The sequence below is a fragment of the Mytilus trossulus genome, chromosome 11 (assembly GCF_036588685.1).
Source record: "Mytilus trossulus isolate FHL-02 chromosome 11, PNRI_Mtr1.1.1.hap1, whole genome shotgun sequence".
NCBI classification, from domain to species: Eukaryota; Metazoa; Mollusca; class Bivalvia; order Mytilida; family Mytilidae; genus Mytilus; species Mytilus trossulus.
The window spans coordinates 2,723,151-2,747,036 of NC_086383.1; the positions used below are offsets into that span (position 1 = coordinate 2,723,151).

Sequence of the window (23,886 nt, forward strand, 5' to 3'; positions counted from 1 at the left end):
TTGTTTTAAATTGCTTTAGTTAGATTCTAAAATAACGAATTGATTTGATTTTAAATCCTGATTTTTAAAGTAAATATTTGCACATTTGAGCATAAGATTAAAAGTTGCACCTTTTTTTCGCTACATGTTGTTCTGAACTCAAATGTTAAAAGCACCTCACGTCCATATGTATATATATGGGCAATTCTTACACATTAACACATATGATTGGAAAAGGACAGTATGTCAGGATGATATTTTTCTATTCTGTAACGAAATTTGAATTTGAATGACAGACTTCACAAAACAGTGAACGTATTTCACAATTTTCAATCAGTTTATCACAATGGTTATTCAATTATTTTATTAAGATTCTAAAATAACGAATTAATTTGATTTTGAATCCTGATTTCAAAAACAAATATTTGCACATTTGAGCATAAGATTTAAAACTGCACCTATCGCAACGTGGGGTCCTGAATTAACTGTAAAAAAAATATCACATGCATATTAGTCTAATGGGCAATTCTCTGTATTTGGAAACCAGTGCAAAAACATAATTTTCTTACCTTTTTAACGATCTTTATTTATCAAGTAAAGTATATCAACTGTTTCCATATGTCAATTTAACATTATATCATACATGTTGTGCATATCACTTTACAGGTATCGGTATATAATATGTACTCATTTAGAAACTTATCTTGGAATTATTATTAAGGTATCACATATTAAATGTATATTTAACTTTCATTTTCCTTCATTAATAAGTGCATCAAAGATACTGTAATAAGGAAATCTTGTCAAGATAAATATTATATAATACAAAATTCTCTGTATTTAGATACGATTGAATGTATGACTTTGTTACCATGTTACATTTATATTACATGCACAATTGTATGTTCTTGTTGACATATGTGCAGACGCCAATGTAAGTTTGCATAATTAGTGTAATAAATCATCTAAAATTTATTTTTAAAAGATATTTTCGCTATCTCGTACTGTTCGGTGTCGTGACGGTACTTCTGAACGGCGATGCGGCAGTGTGGCAACAACACAAAATTACACAGAAGTAAAAAAAAATAATCTAGCGGTGGAAAAACGTTGACGGCCTTCAATGACAGGCATAGGTTAATGTTTTTGCAGTGATAACTACTCTAGCGCTTATATTTTTAATTTGATCAACAACTTGTTGGTCCCCTATATCCAACATCACAAATTTTTTTTCAATGCGACCCCCTATATCAGTCCCATATTATACCCCTATAAATATTACCCTCAATGAAAAAGGGGGGTATGTTTTTTTCCTAAAAAAAATATTCTATAAATCCCAATTCGATGACCCAAAAAATCATTTGAATCCAGATTTTCCACATACCATGTACTGTTAAATATTGAAATTCATTGTGTTTTGCTTGAAAAAAAACTAACTTGGCTCTCGGGACAAAAAAACATAACCCAATCCTTTTAAGTTAAAGTAAGGTTTGCATAAAACCTGGATTTTTTTCTTAGTGATAGGTCAGTCAGGTTTAATTTAACGTTGCAAGGGCTGTATAGTCAGTCAAGGACGTTAAAAATTTCCATCATCATTATCCAGCATTTTATACAAATACTCATATCAATTCTGGAATGCCATGATGACAGTTGTTTTCGTTCTTCATTTTATATATATTCAAGGGCGGAAACAGGATTTTATGTTTATGGGGAGGGGCGCAAACTTAAATTTGCACACGACCGTCACGCCCCGCCTGAATCCGCCCCTGATGTTTAACCTTTTGATTAATGTCTTTTGCGTGGTGTTCGCCGGGTATTACTACATGTACTAAGTAATTGTTATTTTACTTTTAAGAAATACTTGTGTGTGGATTGGTGAGAATATTTTTTAACAATGATTGTATATTATACATGAGAATTGACTCTGTTCAATTGTATTTCTATTAATTTATGCATTTCTAGATATTTGGATTAGAAGCCCTAAAATAAATCAAAACTCGATCAATCTATGTAAGGGAGTAATTTACGGAATTTCAATGCATTTCCGCGTTTGAGTCAGAAGTTATTATGCACGTGTGATAAACAACAAAAAATAATTAAAATCAAACAAAAAAACTTACATTATTTTATAATAGTAACCTTGTTTTTCAATAAATAAAGTGTGAAAACAAAACACACTATATTTTGTATAAATAGCTTTTTGTAAACATTTAATATGTATCTGTCTGGGCTGTGTATCAATGCCACTGTATTATGATAATTTAGCAGACAGCTTGATTCTGTTTTGGTCACAGAAATGTCATATTTTGAGATATCTTTAACGCCTGGAATGCTTGGAATGCCTGGAATGCATATTCGTTTGTAAGTTTATTGAACAACCACTGAAAAGTCTTCTGGTCTGTTCCTGAAACGTCAAAACTATACAGAACACTTGACTGTCTACAACAGTACAATCCTTTGATCCTTTTTGTATTTTTTACATACAGTACAAAAAATGTGAATAATGCAATACTTTCCACACTTTTCAATATCGGGATTTCGTAAGTAGGATTGAGAGAGGCTCATCAAATTTATGTTCAGTAAACTATATATATTTTAGACCAGGGTCATTATATTTTATCACTATATTCCAATTAAGGTTTGAAATAAACGTATTTACACTTTCGGTATTTAGCTGTATCTTGCCTCCGAATGACCTTAGACAGACTCAGAATCACCTTTTGACGTCAAGCAACAATCATTTTTAAATTGCCACATCAAATATTTTAAATTATCATGTCAAAGTTTACGTACGGGAACCTGTCTGATTTTACGTAATGGCGGTCAAATTGGCATATTAGTGTAAATAAAAGCAACAGTAGTATACCGCTGTTCAAAAAAAATTATTTAAAATCAAACAAAAATTAACGCTTGGAATGCTTGTATTTATAAATATGTCTATAGGGCAATAATTTTATAAAATTGCTCCCACCACAAACTTCCAAAAGGGATTAATTTTTGGTTGAACATGCTTGTGGGGCTCCAACACCTCCCGTAACCTGGGTGTAACCCTACACTAATGTCATTAATGATAATAGTCTTTATTCAAAAGCAATGATGACATTGATGTGAAAATCCATGGAAGTGGTAGCAGCAGGATACAACCCCTCAATCTTAGGATCTCTAATACCAGTTGAGACAAAGAAGATCTTCCCTTACTCAACTAGTTAGACTACATTTATATCTCCAGGTCTTTTTTTTTCTTCTTTTTTTTGGGCTGCATATACCATCTATCTGAGCAACTCACAGGTACAATCCAAGACATCTACTCAGAAATCATCTGTCCAGTTCCACCTAGATATGTCACTGTCATCCTATGGAAGCTGGTCAACCACAATGACCATATCAAACTGCCAGGCGCCTATGGTATTTATAGCTTGTTTGTACAAGCAGTAATTGCTCACAGCGCCAATGATGAGAAAAATCCATGAATGGTACCAGTAGTTTTGAAACCTTTATCTCTGTTCAGATCTAGAGGCTGCGCTCTAACCAATTTAGCCAAAGAAGATCTTCCCTAACTCAACAAGTTAATTTACCTATATATGTTCAGGTCTACAACACTCTTCCCCCTTTTGAACTTTTCTTTATTATTAAACAGCTTTGTATCATTTTTTTTTATTCTTTTGGAGAGTTATGCACATGCCTCATTGGCAATTGCCTTTAACCCATTTGCCGTTTGGGTATGAATTTGCATTTCATTGATAAGTAAAAAAATGAATAAAAATAAAGACAATAATTACAAGTATCAATTTATAACAAGTTAATAACAGTTCAACATTTGAACATACTATTCAACAACCCCATTTCCATTCTCAATTTTATACTATCTGACAGTCTGACTATTAAAATACATTGTTAACTTATCAGATCAAAATATACATCACAAATATTAAACTTACAAGAACACAAAAGCCCCATAGTCATGATCATGATAGAACAGATCTTAGAGAACTCACACTTATTGAAAGCTAGTTCAAAGAAAAATACAACTAATAAAAAATCATGTACATTCAATTTTTCATGGTTTATAAGTTTACAAAAATATTTTAAAAATTTACCAGGTGTCAGACCACCAATTAAAAATCCCTATCTGTTCAACCAAATTTTGCAATTTCCACAGCTTTCTAAATATTTTACCTTAAGTTTAACTTCATAGAAACCAGGTATATCCTGAATTGTACATGTATCAGCATTCTACATGTCAATTTTCACCATACCTTTAAAGCCTTCTAATAAATTAACTGACCATCAAACAGAGATACTCAAAAAAACAAACCTGGTTTTCTGAAAATCTAAAATTAGTATACTATGGAGTGCATTAATCCTCAATTTTTAATGCAAACTCATAGACAAGTAAATTTTGGCTCAAAATGATCTAGATATATGTCTCTTTCACCAAAAGTTTCATTTCTGCATATTTGTTGCTTAGTTTAAGTAAACAAGTACATCAAAGGCACTATTTTGTGTCAGAGTAGGGCTACTTTTACATACGTTCTAAATTGGAGGGAGTAATTGGTGGTCTGACACCTAAAGAGCAAAAAAAGTTGATCAGAAATCTTTTGTTTTGTTTATTCTTGATCCTTAGTCAATTTGAAGTTAAAAACATCCTTTCTGAGTATAATGCGACTCATATTACAAATTTCACAGCTCAATTTAAACTGACTGTAATGTAAGCCTTTGATAGAAAATACTTGAAAATCTCATTTTGGACTAGAGGAACATAAACTTTCAATATCAAGATCAGTTTTTGTTGATTTATCCTTGTTTGTTCTACTGCTTTAAAGACTTTCCACAATTTTACAATGAGTTTGATAAAAAATCCAAGGTATTGAAGAGTCAAGGAATATTGACCCCCCTTTTTTACACCTGGTGTCAGTAATGGAACTATTAACTGATCAAAAGTGCAGTCATGGTCATTTAACTGTTTTATTTACTATCAGTCAATAAAATTTAAGGTATAAAACTTTCATTTGGGATAATATATGAGATTTTTGTGAGTTTATGCAGTATTTATAGCAGGCTATGTTAACTGTCATATACATGGTATGCCGCAATGATATAAGTGGTAAAAATCAAATAATTTCATCAAATTTTCATGACAACAACTTTTTTTGGGTAGTAATCAACCCTTGTTTAAATGTTTAACACCACAGAAACAACTTACTGTGCATTTATAACAATTAATAACATTTTTTATGTGAAAGCATATTGTCAAGGTAGGAAAATCTAAAAATAGCACACATTCAGGTTTAATGCTCTAAATTTGCAATTTGTGACTTTTTTCTCCAAAAAAATTTAAAATGTGGCTACTTTTATTTGAAATGATCAGTTAAGACCAAAACATCAATTATTTTCTGAATTTTGGGTTTCACCGCATTTCTCTTAAAGGTGTCAGACCACCAATTAAAAATCCCTATCTGTTCAACCAAATTTTGCAATTTCCACAGCTTTCTTAATATTTTACCTTAAGTTTAACTTCATAGAAACCAGGTATATCCTGAATTGTACATGTATCAGCATTCTACATGTCAATTTTCACCATACCTTTAAAGCCTTCTAACAAATTAACTGACCATCAAACAGAGATACTCAAAAAAACAAACCTGGTTTTCTGAAAATCTAAAATTAGTATACTATGGAGCGCATTAATCCTCAATTTTTGATGCAAACTCATAGACAAGTAAATTTTGGCTCAAAATGATCTAGATATATGTCTCTTTCACCAAAAGTTTCATTTCTGCATATTTGTTGCTTAGTTTAAGTAAACAAGTACATCAAAGGCACTATTTTGTGTCAGAGTAGGGCTACTTTTACATACGTTCTAAACTGGAGGGAGTAATTGGTGGTCTGACACCTAAAAGGTAGGATGTGCTATATGATCCTGTTGATAAGTTTTTCTACAGGTACCGTACAGCCAAAATTCCAAACCATATCTTTTTATCGATGAAACATTTATGTAAAGATTGTGTAATTTGTGGTTCCAAAATCCTAAGTGACTCAATAATATAGTAATGAATAGATTTATGGTTTTTGAAAAATTGTCTAATTTATAAAAAAAAAACAGACTAAAAACTAAAATGATTATTCAGCTACAAAAAACTACCACATAATGAATGCAGTCTTCACAATGAACTGCTAAATCTACAGGCCCGGAGCTCAATTTTTGAATTTTTTTAGTTAGATTTTGTTGGCCTGTAGATATGATTTATACAGGCATGCACAACAGCTATTTCACAAGCCTGGGCTGCTATTCAGCGTACAGACTGTGAATGAAGTTTGATTTTTATAGCCGACCATACAGTATGGGTTTTTCTTGTTGTTCAAGACGATATACAGATGCCTATAATTGCTTACATCCAATTTACTTTGGTGGAAAGTTGTCTCATTGACATTGAAACCACATCTCCCTATTTTAATGACTTGTTACTGAATTATACCATTTTTCTTTCCAGACCTGAACATGATGTATAGATATAGGAGTAGACATGGCAGAATTTGGCTGGGGTTTATCAGAGGAACTTAAAAAGAAGGCTAAACGGGAGCTAAATGAGGATCCTGATGACATAAAAGATGCAATACTAGGAGTAAGGGAACAGATAATCACAAGACCAGATATAAGTAGGTTTTAGAGTTAAAATGGTAAACTGTGGATTCATCATAATTCTTTTCATACCAATTTTTTCGTGCATTTCGTGGGTACAGGTAAACCAGGATATTAAATGTTACAAATTTTCTATAGGCTTGTATGCAGACATCATCAGCAAAACCCCAAATTAAATATCAAAGAACATACACTAATTAGTTCTCCGTTATCCAACCAAAAAATTGGTAATCTCGAAAATAAATGAATCCACAGAAAATATCACATTTAAGAACAAAAATTTATACAATAGATATATAAGATGTGGTATGAGTGCAAGTGAGACAACTCTCCATCTAGGTCGCAATTTGAAAAAGTAAACCATTATAGGTCAAAGTATGGTCTTCAAGTCTATAGATATAAGAAGATGTGGTATGAGTGCCAATGAGACAACTGTCCATCCAGGTCACAATATATAAAAGTAAACCATGAAAGGTCAAAGTGCTGACTAGTCAGTAGTGTAATACCATTCAAATGACAAAAAGCAATGGTCTAATCTGGTCTTATCTGTATAAAAATGAGAAACGAGAAACACTTATGAACCACATCAACAAAAAACAACTACTTAACATCAGATACATGCTTAACATAAACTCTTCTTAATAAATTAGGTAACTGCAGTATATTGTACCATATATTATTTACATACATGTCAACAACAGGTAAAGGTTAGGGCCAACAATACTATCAAAATTACAATGCACTTTTGGTTTTTTTTGCAACACCTATCCTGATGCTACTTTTACAATAATGAAAGAAAAGCAAAAGTTTTTGAGTTAATAATTTATGAATGGACTAAAGGTTGATGGTATTGAATTCTATTGTACAATGCTAACTATTGTTTTATTTTTTGTAGCTTTCTTACGGACAGATGATACTTTTATATTACGATTCCTGCGAGCCAGAAAATTTGATACATTTGAGGCATTTAAACTGTATGGAAGATATTTTGAATTTAGGCAGGACAATTCAGACATTTTTAAGAAATTCCAGGCATCAGAACCTGGAATAAAAGATGCTTTATTAGATGGTCTTCCAGGGGTTCTTCCAAACCATGACCATTTTGGTAGGAAAATATTTGTTTTGTATTCTGCAAATTGGGACAATGGCCGCTATGGCCTAGATTCTATATATAGATCCATTTTGTTGACGTTAGAAAAGTTGATAGATGAGGATGAGGCTCAGATTAATGGCTTTGTTATAATAGTAGATTGGAGTCAGTTTACTTTTAAGCAGTCAATGTGGTTGAGTCCAAAAGTTCTGAAACAGATGATAGAAGGATTACAGGTAGGCATAGGTCAAGCAATGTATTTTTGTCATCTTCAGGTACACAGGTCCCAATCTTAATTGCTCATTACCGGTAGTTGTTTACTCCTCATTTGAACTCTTTGTCAACTTTGTTAAGAACAGGAAGCTTCGCTTATTTTCTGAAATAAAAGAATACCATAGATTTTTCCAATTGTGAAATGTTTATTTTGGGACCACTTTCTAGTTAATATTCAAAGTTTTTATCTTAAACTCTACAATATACAGATCAGCTTGCATTGTAAAAGTAAAAAAAGTTTACTGATTGATAGATGTTGACATAAGGTCTTTAGTAAATCATGTCAATATGAAATTTTAAGTGAAAAGCTATGATACATTGTAAAATAGTGCAGGCTTGAAAAATTCATGAATTCATTATACATAGCTTCTAACTTGGAAATTCAACATACAGTTAATTTATTATTGTTTGTTGGTTTCCATGGATTAATTACATTCTATTTTGCAAAATTTATGTAACATCATAAAATTAAGCATCTGCAATACAATGTTTCCCAAATTTACCAAAAAAAATAAACTCAAAATCAATATATACAAATATGCATATATAGAGCTGAATAAAAAGTAATGCTTTCTTGTATGATCCTAATAGTATACATTGATTATCGGTTTTTTTTGTGTTTTATTTTTATAATGTAAATATGCATTTTTTGTTAACAGGACTGTTTTCCTGCCAGGTTTGGGGCAGTACATTTTGTTAACCAGCCTTGGTATATAGAAGCAATGTTTAAGTTACTGAAGCCTTTCCTCAAAGAAAAGAGTAGAGATAGGGTTTGTATGCAATAGTATTAATTATCTCCCTTAGATTGATGATTGTACCTTGCTTGTTGCTAAGTCTCCCTTAAACAATTGTATGATAGGAGTAGGGGATGTGGATAGAAAAAAGTTTTATATAAAATTTAAATTGTCTCCCCTTGAACATTATAAAACTTTTTTATCATTGAATTGTATGACCTAGAGTCCTAGACTAATATACAGTTAGGTAACGTAAATAAACTTATTGGTCTTCCCACTGTCTTTATCACTTTTCTCATCTCTCAATGAAATTGCATATGTTAAGGCTTTGTGACATCAAATAGTTATGACCTTGACATATTACCGAATTTGATAAGTTTGACCTGAAGTTATTACGTCAACTTTCTGTTTGCTGGTGAAACAAACAAAACACTAATTTCTAGCATGCAAAATACACATATACAACCTAAGAAATTGATCATGATGTCTTGATGTATGCACATCAATAGATCTCAGATCTCAGATGCAAAATATTCAAGGATAAATGGCTCTTTGTTATGCTGTTTCTTGGCTTTTTGTGTGTTTTTTGCCATGCATTGTACTGATTTTGTGTCATTGATGGATACCCCATCTCATTTGTTTTTAAAAAAAATAATTGCGTAGTATAATTGTATCATGTCGTCTGCATCGTCGTCGTTGTCTGCATCGTCGTCCGAAGATGCATTTTGTTTCCGGACAATAACTTTTGATTTATTCAATGGATCTTTATAATTTTTAGGCAGAAGGTTCAATACCACTGAAGGAAGGTTGGGATTGACTTTTGGGGTTATGGTCCCAATAGTTTAGGAATAATTAAGGGCCAGAAAAGGGGACCAAAATAAGCATTTTTGTAGTTTTCAAACAATATCTTGTGTTTAAGTGTATGAATCTCTTCTGAAATTATACCACAAATTTCCATATTATGAAGGGATGTTTAGTATTTATTTTGGGAGTTATTGCTCATCATTTTTAGAACTAGGGGCAAAAGGGGGAAAACTTGGTTTTTCTGGTCTATGGACAATTAAGACAATTTAAAAGAAGTGTAAGGGAGGTAATTCCAAAAAATTAAACATACAATTTTGGATATGTTCTGATTTACCTCCCTTACACTTCTTGTAAATTATGTATAAAGAAATGTCAGGTTTTGGAATAATTGCAAAAAAGGGGGGGCAGTTTTCATTTTTCCCCCCAAATTTCTCAAATTCCAAATTTTTGAAAAGTTTGAAGAAGAAATCTTTAATTGCACAATATTGGGCAATAGATTTGTAAGATCTTGATATTTGTTTTGTGTCAGAAACTCATATTATGTCAAAAATGTGATCACAATCCAAATTCAGAGCTGTATCAAGCTTGAATGTTGTGTCCATACTTGCCCCAACTGTTCTGGGTTAGACCTCTGTGGTCGTATAAAGCTGCGCACAGCGGAGCACCTGGTTCTATTCTATTTTCTATATATTTTAGATTCATATGCATGGTATCAACTTAGGAACGTTACACAACTACATACATAAAGAGGTATTACCTGCAGAGTTAGGAGGTACTTTACCTCCTTATAACAATCTCATCTGGGCAAAGGAACTGATAGGTGATGAGAGTTTCAGCTTTGGCGACAAGCAAATATACTGGCCAGATCACTGCTTTTCTTACAAGTAAGACATTAAAAGTTTGATTTTTGAAATATAAAATACTTTTATCTTAATACAGATTACAACTACCTGGGTAAATACACAGTGTTTACCAAAATTGGAACTTTAACAACATCATCAAAACACCTGTTCCTATGTGATGTAGTTGAAAGCTATATGTCCCAATCTTGTGGAGGTAAAATAATGTTGTACATACATCTGTAAGTAATACATTTTAAATTCAAAATTATGGTGATTTATATGAATTTCCTATTGTAATAAATTCAAACAATCTTGCATGTGAATCTCAATACTTTGCCTGCCTTTTTACCAGATCATTATTTGTGACTCCCAACTGATTATTTTGTAGTGGATTTTGAAAGCACTTTTCTTACCCCGCCACTTAAATTTTTGTACAGTTGTTTCTATTTTATTAATGTTTAAATTGTCCAAACACCTAATAAAATATAAGAAGATGTGGTATGGGTGCCAATAAGACAACTCTCCATCCAAGTCACAATATGTAAAAGTAAACCATTATAGATCAAAGTATGTCTCCAACATGAAGCTTAGGCTCACACTGAACAACAAGATATAAAGGGCCCTAATAATGACTACTGTAAAACCATTCAAACAGGAAAACCAACATTCTTAACTATATACAAAACAAGAAATACTTGTGAACCACATCAACTAACAACAACCACTGAACAACAGATTCAATCCTGAAGAAGATTTTCCAGAATCAATCATCATCATACTTTCCATTTGTATTATAAACTAAATGACTTAATAGTTTTATTTTAAAATTTTAGAAATGGATCATCAAATGTTTTGACTGTCAGATTTTATTGAAAGTATTAATATTTTCAGGAACAGATCTGAGTCATTGCCAAGTGAATTGTACAATCAGGCTGAATATGAAGAAAGAGAAGTTAGTAAAGATAAAGAAGACATTATTAAGACCAAACCAAAGTTGACAAGTAGCAAGTCACTAGGGAATGCAAGGGCACATCTTGACGAAGAATTCTTTCTTATAGAATAGCTTTATAAACACTAAAGGCACATGTAGACCAAAATTTGTTCCTTATTGTATAGTTTTAAAGATTTAACATGCTTAAGACACATCTTGATGAAGAATTCTTCCTGTTTAGCTCACCTGGCCCGAAGGGCCAAGTGAGCTTTTCTCATCACTTGACGTCCAGCGTCGTCTTCGTTAACTTTTTACATTTTGAACTTCTTCTAGAGAACCACTGAATGGAATGAAACCAAACATAGCATGAATGTTCCTTATGAGATGCTGACCAAGTGCTGTTACTTTGTAGTCGATCCATCATCCAAGATGGCCGCCAGCGGGGGACTTAGTTTAACATAGGACCCTACGGTAAATGCATACAAATGACTTCTTTTAGAGAACCACTGAATGGAATGAAACCAAACATAGCAGGAATGTTCCTTATGAGGTGCTGACCAAGTGTTGTTACTTTGTAGCCGATTCATCATCCAAGATGGACGCCAGCAGGGGACTTAGTTTAACATAGGACCCTATGGGAAATGCATACAAATGACTTCTTTTAGAGAACCACTGAATGGAATGAAACCAAACATAGCAGGACTGTTCCTTATGAGGTACTGACCAATTGTTGTTACTTTGTAGTCGATCCATCATCCAAGATGGCCACCAGCAGGGGGCTTTGTTTAACATAGGACCCTATGGGAAATGCATACAAAAGTCGTCTTCTAGAGAACCACTGAATTGAATGAAATCAAACATAGCATGAATGTTCCTTTCCTTATGAGGTTACTTTGTAGCCAAATTTTATCTTTTTTTATATGATTTCAAAAACCCAAGTAGAGTCAGGTGAGCGATACAGGCTCTTGAGAGCCTCTAGTTTATTTAATATGGTAGCTTTATAAAAACTTAAGCCATATCTGGAATCATATTTGTTCCTTTTAATACAGTTTTAAAGAATAAGGCATGTCTTAAAGACAAATTCCTCTTTTTAGATTTTATTTATAAAACTTAACACACACTTGAACAGATTTTTCCTTATTTCTTCATGGATAAGTCTCCAGGCATCAAGAGCTCGTTTAAACAATAATTTGTCTGGTTTATAAACTTGCAGTTACACTAAAACAAAGGGAGATAATTATTGATTATAAGAATTTTTAGTTAATTTTCATATTATATGATACAAATACCAGTGCAATATTGATTTGAAATGTGTTCACTTCAATTGGCTTTAATGCATATATGTTTTTTTATTGATTGGATTATATGGTTAATATTGATGGAGTTTAAATTTTGCCCTTTTCTTATCCTTGTATCTGATCTTCCTTGCATATTTATATAAGGGGATATAATCATTAAAGGGCTTGATAATCGCTGAAGCTGGACCTTATAAATTTTCACTTTGTCCATCCATCTGTCAACAATGTTTGAAAACTCAGAAAAGTGTAAGCAGGAGGCAAATAATATTTTGTGCAATTGTTATTTAAAAATAACAAATTTTATCAGAAATTTTTGAAGCTTTCTTCTGTGCTAAGAGTCTAGAATGAATATTTGGTGAGTTAAATTTAATTTTAATGATGACATTTATTGAAGGAAATCCACCTATGAAAATCTGCTTTATAGTATGTCTACATATTTATATCTGTATAAATTTTTACTTCTGTCACCAACATTTAATAACATACAATCAAAGCTTTTTGTTCTTTTTTGTATTTTGTAATATGTTGTTTACAATTTACAACTTAAACAGTCAATGTTAATTTTTGATTATTTTTAGTTGAATACCTTAACATTAATGTTAATTTTAATGATCAAATATTGATTAATGTTAATGTAAATGATTGGCCTGGGTTTTTACAGAATTTTCATTACCAAGTTGGAAACTTGAATATCTATGAAATAAATTTTCTTCATTGTGTACTCACCATGCTAAATATTTAAATATTTTAAAACATGATTTTACATTCACATCCATCTTTTTCTTTTGATTAAGACATATTTTATTGCCTGAACAGTATTTTTTTTAATTTATATTCATTTGGAATAGTGCAATATATACACATGGCTGATTGATGTCTTATGACGGTATTTTATTTTATTTACTGGTATATTTTTTTCGAAATCGTGCAATATATACAAAGAACTGGTTGGTGTCTTATAATAGTAATTTATGTTATGTTATGTTATTTGAAATCATGCAATATATACAAAGAACTGGTTGATGACTTATACACTGTAATAGTAGTTTATGTTATGTTATGCTGTGTTATGTTTTGTTTTTATTTATTTCTTCTTTGTTATGGGAAATTGTGCAATATATACACTCTTTTTATTATTGTCATTTATGAAGATCTGGAGTTTGTGTTGAAAGTAAGCATATTGTCTTTTTATGATGAAATGTAAATTGTCAATTTTAATACTTTGCCTTTTCAGCTGTTACTTTGAAGTCAGCACTTGCAAACCTAGAATTTAAATGTCTGATTTGTAACTGATATTAATAAGTTGCTATTGAATTTATTGAGTCTACAGTTGCATTTATACTCATTTATAATTTTTGTTTAAGTTTATTTTTTGTAGCGTTTGATTGTTCGTTTTCTGTTTATGCATGTTAGATATACATATTACTTTGTACAAGTTGTGCCAAATTAGTTTATATGTTTACCTTTGCAGTATATTATATTATATATCCCACCAATCCTTTAATGCCACCTTACATTGTTGTTTAGCAATTGAAACTTTTTATTCAAAAAGTCCTGTAAATTGTCATTATTTCATTTTTGTATTTCTGCACTTTGTTATTTATTGAACCTTTTTCATTCAAAAAGTCTTATTCAAAATAGAAGATTACCTATTACTACATATGTCTAAAAATATATTGTATTTAAGGGGGTACCCAACACTTTTACTAAAATAAATTTGACCTCGTTTAATTTTCATAAAATTTTGCAAAAGTATTTACTTTAACCCTATAACAAAAATATAAAGATTTCAAAAATTTTGAACCAACCGTTTTGTCAGAAAAATTACACTGGTTATATAGCAGTTTGACAAACACCAACTTTGATCATTGAGAAGCTTTATATTCCCTTAACAACACAACGTGATTAAAACGTTTAGCTGATTTTACAGAGTTATCTCCCTGTAGTGTTAGGTACCACCTTAATGTGGATTCATTATTATTCGTTGTATACCAATTTTTGTGCGCAGGTTTCATGGGTACAGGTGAACCACGAATTCAAATGTTCAACGAATGTCATATTTTCAATAGGCGTTGTATACGGAGATTGGCTAAACCCAGTATCCAAGAATGAAAGTTTTCAGCAATCCACGAAAATTGATACCCACCAAAATAAATGAATCCGCAGTATAAAGAATACAAAATTTTCTAGAGAGTGATGATGCATATAATATTTTGAAATAATTATAATCTATTTTATACAATGGATTCACCTTGTCTCATCTGATTTTCAACCACTGATAATCTCGTGTGATATTGGTGTTGCATATAGGTCTGATCACTCACCTGTATCTCTGTCCATTCAATTTAATACAAATGAAAAAGGCAAAGGGTTGTGGAAATTTAACAATGCTTTATTATACGACAAAGAATTTATTGCTAATACTAAAACTTGTATTGCTGATTGTATTGATCAATATAAAATAGTTGATTCTGAAAATAGGGAAGAAATAGAATTTTCCATTTCAGACCAACTGTTTTGGGAAACATTAAAACTGATGATACGAGGAAAAACAATATCTTATTCATCTTTTAAAAAGAAAGAACGCAGTAGGGAAGAAGAAGAACTAGAAAGTCAATTGAACAATTTGAACAATAATGAAAATATCAATGATAAAAGGGAAGAAATTACACATATTGAACTTCAGTTAAGGTCTTTAAGAGAATCTAGAATAAAAGGGGCAATAATGAGAGCAAAAGCAAAATGGCAAATTGAAGGAGAGAGAAGTACAAAATATTTCTGTAATCTAGAGAAAAGAAATTATATTGAAAAAGTAATTCAAAAATTAACTCTAGATAATGGTGAAACTATCACTGATCAAGCAAAAATTCGTGCGGAACAAAAGTTATATTATGAAAATCTATATTCATCCAAGAAAACAATTATAAATAATACACACAGAGCTAATTTCTTTTCTCTGGAAAACCCATTTATCAAAATTCTCTCTGATGAACAAAATATTAATTTAGAGGGGGAACTAAAAAGCTCAGAAATTCATAATGCATTAAAAAATATGAAAAATGGAAAATCTCCCGGTCTGGATGGTTTTACAACTGAGTTTTATAAATTTTTTTGGCAGGACATTAATCCTTTCCTACTGCGTTCTTTCAAAGAAGCATTTCAAGGAGGTAAATTATCAATTTCACAAACACAAGGTGTTATTACCTGTCTACCCAAAGATGGTAAACCAAAACATTTTCTAAAAAATTGGCGACCTATTTCACTACTTAATGTAGACTATAAAATAGTATCAACATGTATTGCAAATAGAATTAAAAAAGTCCTAGATCACCTGATTAGTGAAACCCAAACTGGCTTTATGAAAGGCAGATATATTGGTGAGTGTACAAGACTTATATATGACCTCTTGAAAAAAGTAGATGAGGAAGATATTCCTGGCTTGCTTGTTTTGTTGGACTTTGAAAAAGCTTTCGACTCTCTTGAGTGGAACTTTATATGCGAAACCTTGAAATTTCTAGGTTTTGGTGACACAATAGTGAAATGGTTCACAACTCTTTACTACAATTCAAAAAGTTGCATTCAAAATAATGGCTATCTATCTGATTTTTTTGTAATAGAGAGGGGGGTACGACAAGGGGATCCGCTGTCTCCCTATCTTTTTATTTTATGTTTGGAACTGCTTAGTGCATCTATAAAATATGACAACAACATTAATGGTATAAAGATTAAAAATTCTGAATTTTTACTCAGTCAGTATGCTGATGATTCGACTTTGATCCTGGATGATAGTGAAGAATCTCTCAACAGTGCTCTAGATAAGATAGACTTGTTTTACTCATGCTCTGGTTTGAAGGCTAATTTTGAAAAAACCCAAGTTATATGGATTGGGGCAAAAAGGGGCTGTGGTGAGGAGCTAAACACAAATAAAACAATAATATGGAACCATTCAGGAAATTTCAAACTCCTAGGCATTCAATATTGTTTGTCAAAAGTTGATATATGTGTTGATAATTATTTAGAAAAAATTCAAAAAGTAAAAAATCTTTTAAGTGATTGGTCATTCAGAAATATTACTATATATGGGAAAATTGTAGTTGTGAAAACTCTCGCCCTACCAATTCTAATTCAATGTTTTACTGTTTTACCAGATCCATCCCCAGATATATTAAAGCAGTTACAAGCTATGCTATACAGATTTGTGTGGGATGGTAAAGGGGACAAAATTAAAAGAAATATACTTATCTCAAATTACGAGGATGGTGGTGTAAAAATGCCACATATTGAATCATTTATAAAATCACTTAAGTTATCCTGGGTTAAAAAAGTTTTAGACCCCACAAATTATTCCTCATGGAAAGTTCTATTGGCAGATCACCTTGAAATGAATGGTGGAGAAAATATGTGGCATCTATCAAAATCAGCACTCAATGAAATTAAAAAAGAATTTAACCCTTTTTGGCAAAATGTAATTTCATCATATGCCTCACTGTGTGAACCTCTGACCACAGCCCCAAGTGATATCTTGTCTCAACCATTGTTTTTAAATGAAAATATTATGATTGATGGAAAAACAGCTTTTTATAAAAGGTGGATACAGAATAATGTATTTTTCATAAATGATCTCATTCAGGAAAATGGAGAATTTTACAATTATGATGGATTTATTAGAAATTATAATATAAAAACAACTTTCTTAGAGTTCTATGGACTAATCTTGGCTCTTCCAAAGGAATGGAAGAATATAATTCATTCACAAGTATTTATCAAACTAAATATTGTCAGTCACAAAATTGTTACCGCCATAAAAACAGTTGATAAAGTATCAAAACATTTGTATAAATTTTTTCTAGAGAAAATAAAGGAAACCCCATCACGCATACAAGAGAAATGGAAAATAAAATTGGGAATAGATATTGTGGCCGAAGAATGGAATTATTTTTTTAGTCTTCCTTTACTTATAACTGAAGATCCCACATTAAGGGCATTTCAATACAGATTACTCCATAGAATTCTAGGAACAAATATTTTACTTATGAAGTGTAAATATAGTGAAACAGAACTGTGCACTTTTTGTACAGAAACTAAAGAAACATACATACACCTCTTTTTTGAATGTAGATACGTTCGAACATTCTGGCTTAATTTTTTTCAAAAGTTAGAAGATGTATGTAATGTAAGCTTTCTCCCAACCTTATCAAGTATAATCTTGGGTGTTAATTATCACATATTTAAAGATATTCTAAATACTTGTATTCTGATATTGAAGAGATATGTTTACTTATGTAGAGTTAGATTTACAGTCCCATCTGTTGCTGAAGCAATTGAATGGCTTAACTATTATTATAGGGTTGACATGGTCTCTATGAGTTTGTGCTCTACCAATAAAGCAAAAAGAATAAAAGAAAAATGGTCAAACATTAATAATATTATTAGGAAATAGAGCTCAATGCAGATGTATTCTGTATTCTGTTATTTGACTTTGTACAATGTATTTTATAATTTATAACAAGTATGGTTAACCATATGTTTAAGATTTATAGCAGAATAATTTGTGTTTACATCTTTATTTGTAGATGAGATTTGAAAATGATATGAAAATAATAAAATATATATTACAAAAAATATTTTATACAATGGGAGATAACTCAGTTATACTTTCTGAAAAAAATCTAAAGACAAGCCTGATCAAACAATTGTAAATAATTATGCATTTAATGTCCATGCACTAGATGTGTTTTCCCCATGTCTATTTTTGGGTTAACTGTAGTGATATAACTCAGCTGTAATTTATTTATAGATAATTATAACATTGTGTTTCAGTATTTGTTGTCAAGTTGTGCCAAAAATGATTTTTACATTGTGTATTTAAAAGTTGTAATATTTTTTTCTGTTTTTTTTTTGTTTTCTTTCTTTAGATCTTTTTGTTAATAAATAATGTATATTAAAAATCATGAAAACTGAATATGATTGTGGACCTTATCAATATAAATTTTGTTGAATTCCTGGGTTAAAACTTTGATTTTTAATCCATGACAAGAATGAATAGTTGTTCTTTAGTAAAAGGGGACAAACATTTAGACCAAAGATGAAGTTTAAAGATGAAATTTTGAGGGATAATCTCATAATTGTTTTTTTTTATTGATTTGTAGTTAGGTTGTAATTAATTGATATTTCATTCTCGACCATAACATGACAAAGATAGTATTATGAAGATTTTGTTATCTTCTAAAAGATTAGAGTACATTTTATCTTCATGCACCAAAAATTACTGTTAACTTCATTTGGCCAGAATTTTTACTGCTATTCATCAGGTAAAGGTACCCCCATTTAGACCCTCATTGATTAAATGTTTTCTACAAGTCAATCTTTATTTTGAAACAGCTAAATATTATTACAAAACAGATATCATTAGAATAGTATGCCTTAGGATTGAAAGATGTAATTATGAAATATTAATCCATAACACAAAATATAGAATAGACTTCACCTCATGTGACTTTTTTTACATTTTTGCACTTTTTAATACATTTTTATGCCCCACCTACAATAGTAGAGGGACATTATGTTTTTTGGTCTGCGTCCGTTTGTTTGTCCGTTCCTCTGTTCGTTCATCTGTTCTTTTGTCCGTTAATTTTTCTGTCTGTCTGTCCTGTTTCAGGTTAAAGTTTTTGGTCGAGGTAGTTTTTGATGAAATTAATGTCCAATCTACTTGAAACTTAGTACACATGTTCCCTATGATATGATCTTTCTAATTTTGATGCCAAATTAAAGATTTTTCCACATTTTCACAGTCCATTGAACATAGAAAATGATAGTGCAGATGGGGCATTCATGTACTATGGACACATTCATATTTTGTACTGTAAATTCAGAAAATATTACGATTTTTTAGTTTTTGGGAAAAAATGTGACAGGTTTTATAATCGCAATAATTTAAAAAAAAATTATATAAATTAAACGGGTTTTCTCAATATCACACAAAATTAAATCGTGTTTTAGTCTAAATTAATGAAGTGGCAATAATCAATGCACTAATTTCTGAATTTACAAAAAAAGATTGGACCATTGAACTTGAATCATAAATGTTAGTACATGTACTTATAAAGTTGCAGGCAACTGAGAGTAACTTCGGCAGTTTATGCACACTTTCAAAACAGATTTTTAAACTTTTGTTCTTTGAAACTGCTTTTCTAGTCTTGGAAAAACCCTTTGACTTTTCTAGGCAGAGTTCATGAATAAGCTCATAAAAAACCAGATGCTCCGCAGGGCGCAGCTTTATACGACCGCAGAGGTTGAACCCTGAACGGTTGGGGCAAGTATGGACACAACATTCAAGCTGAATTCCGCTCTAAATTTGGATTGTGATTAAATAGTTGACACAGCATAGGTTTCTGACACAGAATGAATGTATTCAAATGAACTTAAAATTTTTGTTTTCTCTTAGAGCAATTCACTATGCTGTTGAATATTAATCCTCTCAAAAAAATGTTTGAAGAAATTTTCTTTTTATTTATGAAATTTCAAATGAGAAAAATTTAATCCAATTTTTTATTCACATCCCCCTTTCCCTTATTCCAAAACTAATTTCAATTAAAATATTCTAATGGAGTTTGCAACAATTACTACTCATTTAAATACATGATGTAAAAAAACTGCTTGTTATCACTGAATGGTAAAGATTATTTAAATTTATCAGTTGGTAGTAAAAAGTGAATATACATTGTATATTGTATATAACAAAGATTTAAGTTGATTCTGGACAAAGAAAGATAACTCTTAATTTAAAAAAAATTTGCTATTTCACAATATTGGGAAATTAGATATTTCTTGCCATTGCACAATACTGTGCAATTGAAAAGACTTGCTATTGCACAAGACTTAATATAATAATTTTAGATCCTGATTTGGACCAACTTGAAAACTGGGCCCATAATCAAAAATCTAAGTACATGTTTAGATTCAGCATATCAAAGAGGCCCAAGAATTTAATTTTTGTTAAAATCAAACTTAGTTTAATTTTGGACCCTTTGCACTTTAATTTAGACCAATTTTAAAACTGGACCAAAAATTAAGAATCTACATGTATACACAGTTAGATTTGGCATATCAAAGAACCCCAATTATTCAATTTTTGATGAAATCAAACAATGTTTAATTTTGGACCCCGATTTGGGCCAACTTGAAAACTGGGCCAATAATCAAAAATCTAAGTACATTTTTAGATTCAGCATATCAAAGAACCCCAAGGTTTCAATTTTTGTTAAAATCAAACTAAGTTTAATTTTGGACCCTTTGGACCTTAATGTAGACCAATTTGAAAACAGAACCAAAAATTAAGAATCTACATACACAGTTAGATTCGGCATATTAAAGAACCCCAATTATTCAATTTTGATGAAATCAAACAAAGTTTAATTTTGGACCCTTTGGGCCCCTTTTTCCTTAAATGTTGGGACCAAAACTTCCAAAATCAATACCAACCTTCCTTTTATAGTCATAAACCTTGTGTTTAAATTTCATAGATTTCTATTTACTTATACTAACGCTATGGTGCGAAAACCAAGAAAAATGCTTATTTGGGTCCCTTTTTGGCCCCTTATTCATAAACTGTTGGGACCGAAACTCCCAAAATCAATACCAACCTTCCTTTTGTGGTCATAAACATTGTGTTTAAATTTCATTGATTTCTATTTACTTTAACTAAAGTTATTGTGCGAAAACCAAGAATAATGCTTATTTGGGCCCTTTTTTGGCCCCTAATTCCTAAACTGTTGAAAATAAAACTCCCAAAATCAATCCCAACCTTTATTTTGTGGTTATAAACCTTGTGTCAAAATTTCATAGATTTCTATTAACTTAAACTAAAGTTATAGTGCGAAAACCAAGAAAATGCTTATTTGGGCCCTTTTTGGCCCCTAATTCCTAAAATGTTGGGACCAAAACTCCCAAAATCAATACCAGCCTTCCTTTTATGGTCATAAACCTTGTGTTAAAATTTCATAGATTTCTATTCTCTTTTACTAAAGTTAGAGTGCGAAAACTAAAAGTATTCGGACGACGACGACGACGACGACGACGACGACGACGACGACGCCAACGTGATAGCAATATACGACGAAAAATTTTTCAAAATTTGCGGTCGTATAAAAATTGAACAAAGATTGGCAAAATTAATGTATTCTTAAAATTATCTTTTTTTTAATGCTTTTTAAACTCGCCCTTCCATTTGTTTGAAATTTTCTATCAAAATGTGTAGTTTATATATATTTTACATGCAGTTCTTTTGTTTATACATTTTAGTGATATACTGTAATATATTTCTGCTTTTGCATAATTTGTTTTAGTCTACAAGTTTTATAAATAAAACATAGAAGAATTTTACATTGCTTCTTAGTTATTTTTCTAATTTTGGACTCCATGATACATTGCTACACTAGTAATGTGTGTACTAAACATAATATTATGAATATTCTTTGAAACTTCTTCATGTTCTCATAGGCTCTAAATAGTACCTTAAGCTTCTAACAATCAAATTAATCAATTTTTTTTTATAAGAATGACTTTTGTGGGTTCCTTCATAAAGTTGTTTTTTCTGTATTGCATTTGTTCCACTGTGTTGGCAGAAAATAAAGAACTTGGAGTTATAGAACCACATGTTGACAAAATATTTATGTTCAACTTTTTTTTCTGTTTTAGGGGCATGAGCCAGGAATTGAAGTCATAAAACTTTGCTCAGTGCTTGGAGCAAAAAAATCATGCTCACAACATTAAATCTGTCATTTTTATTGGTTGATTTTAGAGTATGAATACAAAAAACTGACTCGAAAGTTTTATGACTTCAAGGCCTGGTGCTCCCATTCTGAATCCACTTTTGTTTATATATATATATATGTATGTGCATATGTCTGAACCTGTGACATTGACATTACTACAACAGATTTTATCAATCATGATGGTGATACCAGGCTGAAAACTCATTCTGTATATATATAACTCATCTTAATAACAGCCCAATTATATTTAGATCTGTAAATTTTGGGAAGGAATTTTATGTTTTTCCCTGCACGGGATTCAAACTATATAATACATACATAGTGGTCATGGTGGTTGTTGTAAACGTAGAATTCCGAGCGTTCATAATTTATAAGTAAACACCATATTTGTAGAAAATGTCAGTCCTGATGATTTATTCACATTACATGTATGACATGTATTATACAGACATTACATAAAATACACGGCATACACTCCGATAGTACAAACATTCAGCCATCTTGTCCATCCGGCAACACAACTCTCCCCTCACGTCACTATCACACAACGTCAACACTGTTTTGCGACGTTAAGGACATGAAGACAAACTCACAATCACAACAGTGGTTATTGTTAGTTCATGTTTATCATATGTTTTTTCATAAAATTTAAATGTTTTGTTATAAATTAGACCATGGATTTTCTCAACCGAGTTGTTTCATATTTTTGATATTGGGACCTTGCTTACTATACAGTATGAGTTTTTCTCATTGGTGAAAGCAGTACTTTTGCCTATAATTGCTTACATCCTCTTTATTTCAACTCTGGTATAGTTGTCTCATAAGCAATCATACCACATCTTATCTTTATATATTTATTATAGGTGTGAGTCTATTGCTTCATGTTGAAGGCCTTATTTTGACTTTGAGGGCTATGAGGTGAGTTGAGAGCTTATTGCTTTATGTTGAAGGCCTCATTTTGACTTTGAGGGTTATGATGTCAGGTTGAGCCTATTGCTTCATGTTGAAGGCCTCATTTTGACTTTGAGGACTATGAGGTGAGGTTGAGTCTATTGCTTCATGTTGAAGGCCTCATTTTGACTTTGAGGACTGTGAGGTGAGGTTGAGCCTATTGCTTCATGTTGACTGCCTCATTTTAACTTCGAGGACTATGAGGTGAGGTCAAGTCTATTGGTTCATGTTGAAGGCCTCATTTTGACTTTGAAGGCTATGAGGTGAGGTTGAGTCTATTGCTTTATGTTGAAGGCCTCATTTTATCTTTAAAATGAAAAACAGTAATATAACACTGTGTGGTTTTTTTGTAATTACTCCATACTCCATTTTGATATATCACTTCTCCATTTTTCATACATTGACCATGTTGAATACTAGTATATGCAAAATGCAGGTGGTAATGTAGTTTCAAAGAATTTTTTTTATGATGTTCAATATGAATAATGAGCCCTTAGCTGATAATTCTGCTTACAAAAGTCAATATACAACATGTACCATTTCTATCAACTATCCCATTTCTTACATTTACAAG

At 31.2% G+C, this 23,886-nt stretch overlaps 3 protein-coding genes across 3 annotated transcripts in view; 2 read left to right on the forward strand and 1 right to left on the reverse strand.

Moving 5' to 3' along the window:
* Positions 1–686, reverse strand: part of LOC134690641 (protein FAM167B-like) — a 31,217-nt gene extending 30,531 nt beyond the window's left edge. The window contains exon 1 of the mRNA XM_063550622.1: positions 549–686. The gene's annotated coding sequence lies outside the window, so the exon portion shown is untranslated. The remainder of the gene's footprint in view (positions 1–548) is intronic.
* A 5,785-nt stretch (positions 687–6,471) lies between these two features.
* Positions 6,472–14,174, forward strand: LOC134690642 (clavesin-2-like). Its single transcript, XM_063550627.1, has 5 exons — positions 6,472–6,633; positions 7,512–7,942; positions 8,639–8,749; positions 10,214–10,401; positions 11,251–14,174. The coding sequence occupies exons 1-5, from the start codon at positions 6,501–6,503 to the stop codon at positions 11,420–11,422; spliced, it is 1,035 nt and encodes a 344-aa protein (XP_063406697.1). The 5' UTR covers positions 6,472–6,500; the 3' UTR covers positions 11,423–14,174.
* Positions 14,175–15,124: 950 nt separating this feature from the next.
* On the forward strand, positions 15,125–18,172 carry LOC134691566 (uncharacterized). Its single transcript, XM_063552132.1, has 3 exons — positions 15,125–15,333; positions 16,339–17,627; positions 18,162–18,172. Exons 1-3 carry the CDS (start codon positions 15,125–15,127, stop codon positions 18,170–18,172), a joined length of 1,509 nt encoding a protein of 502 aa, XP_063408202.1.
* The last annotated feature ends 5,714 nt before the right edge of the window (positions 18,173–23,886 follow it).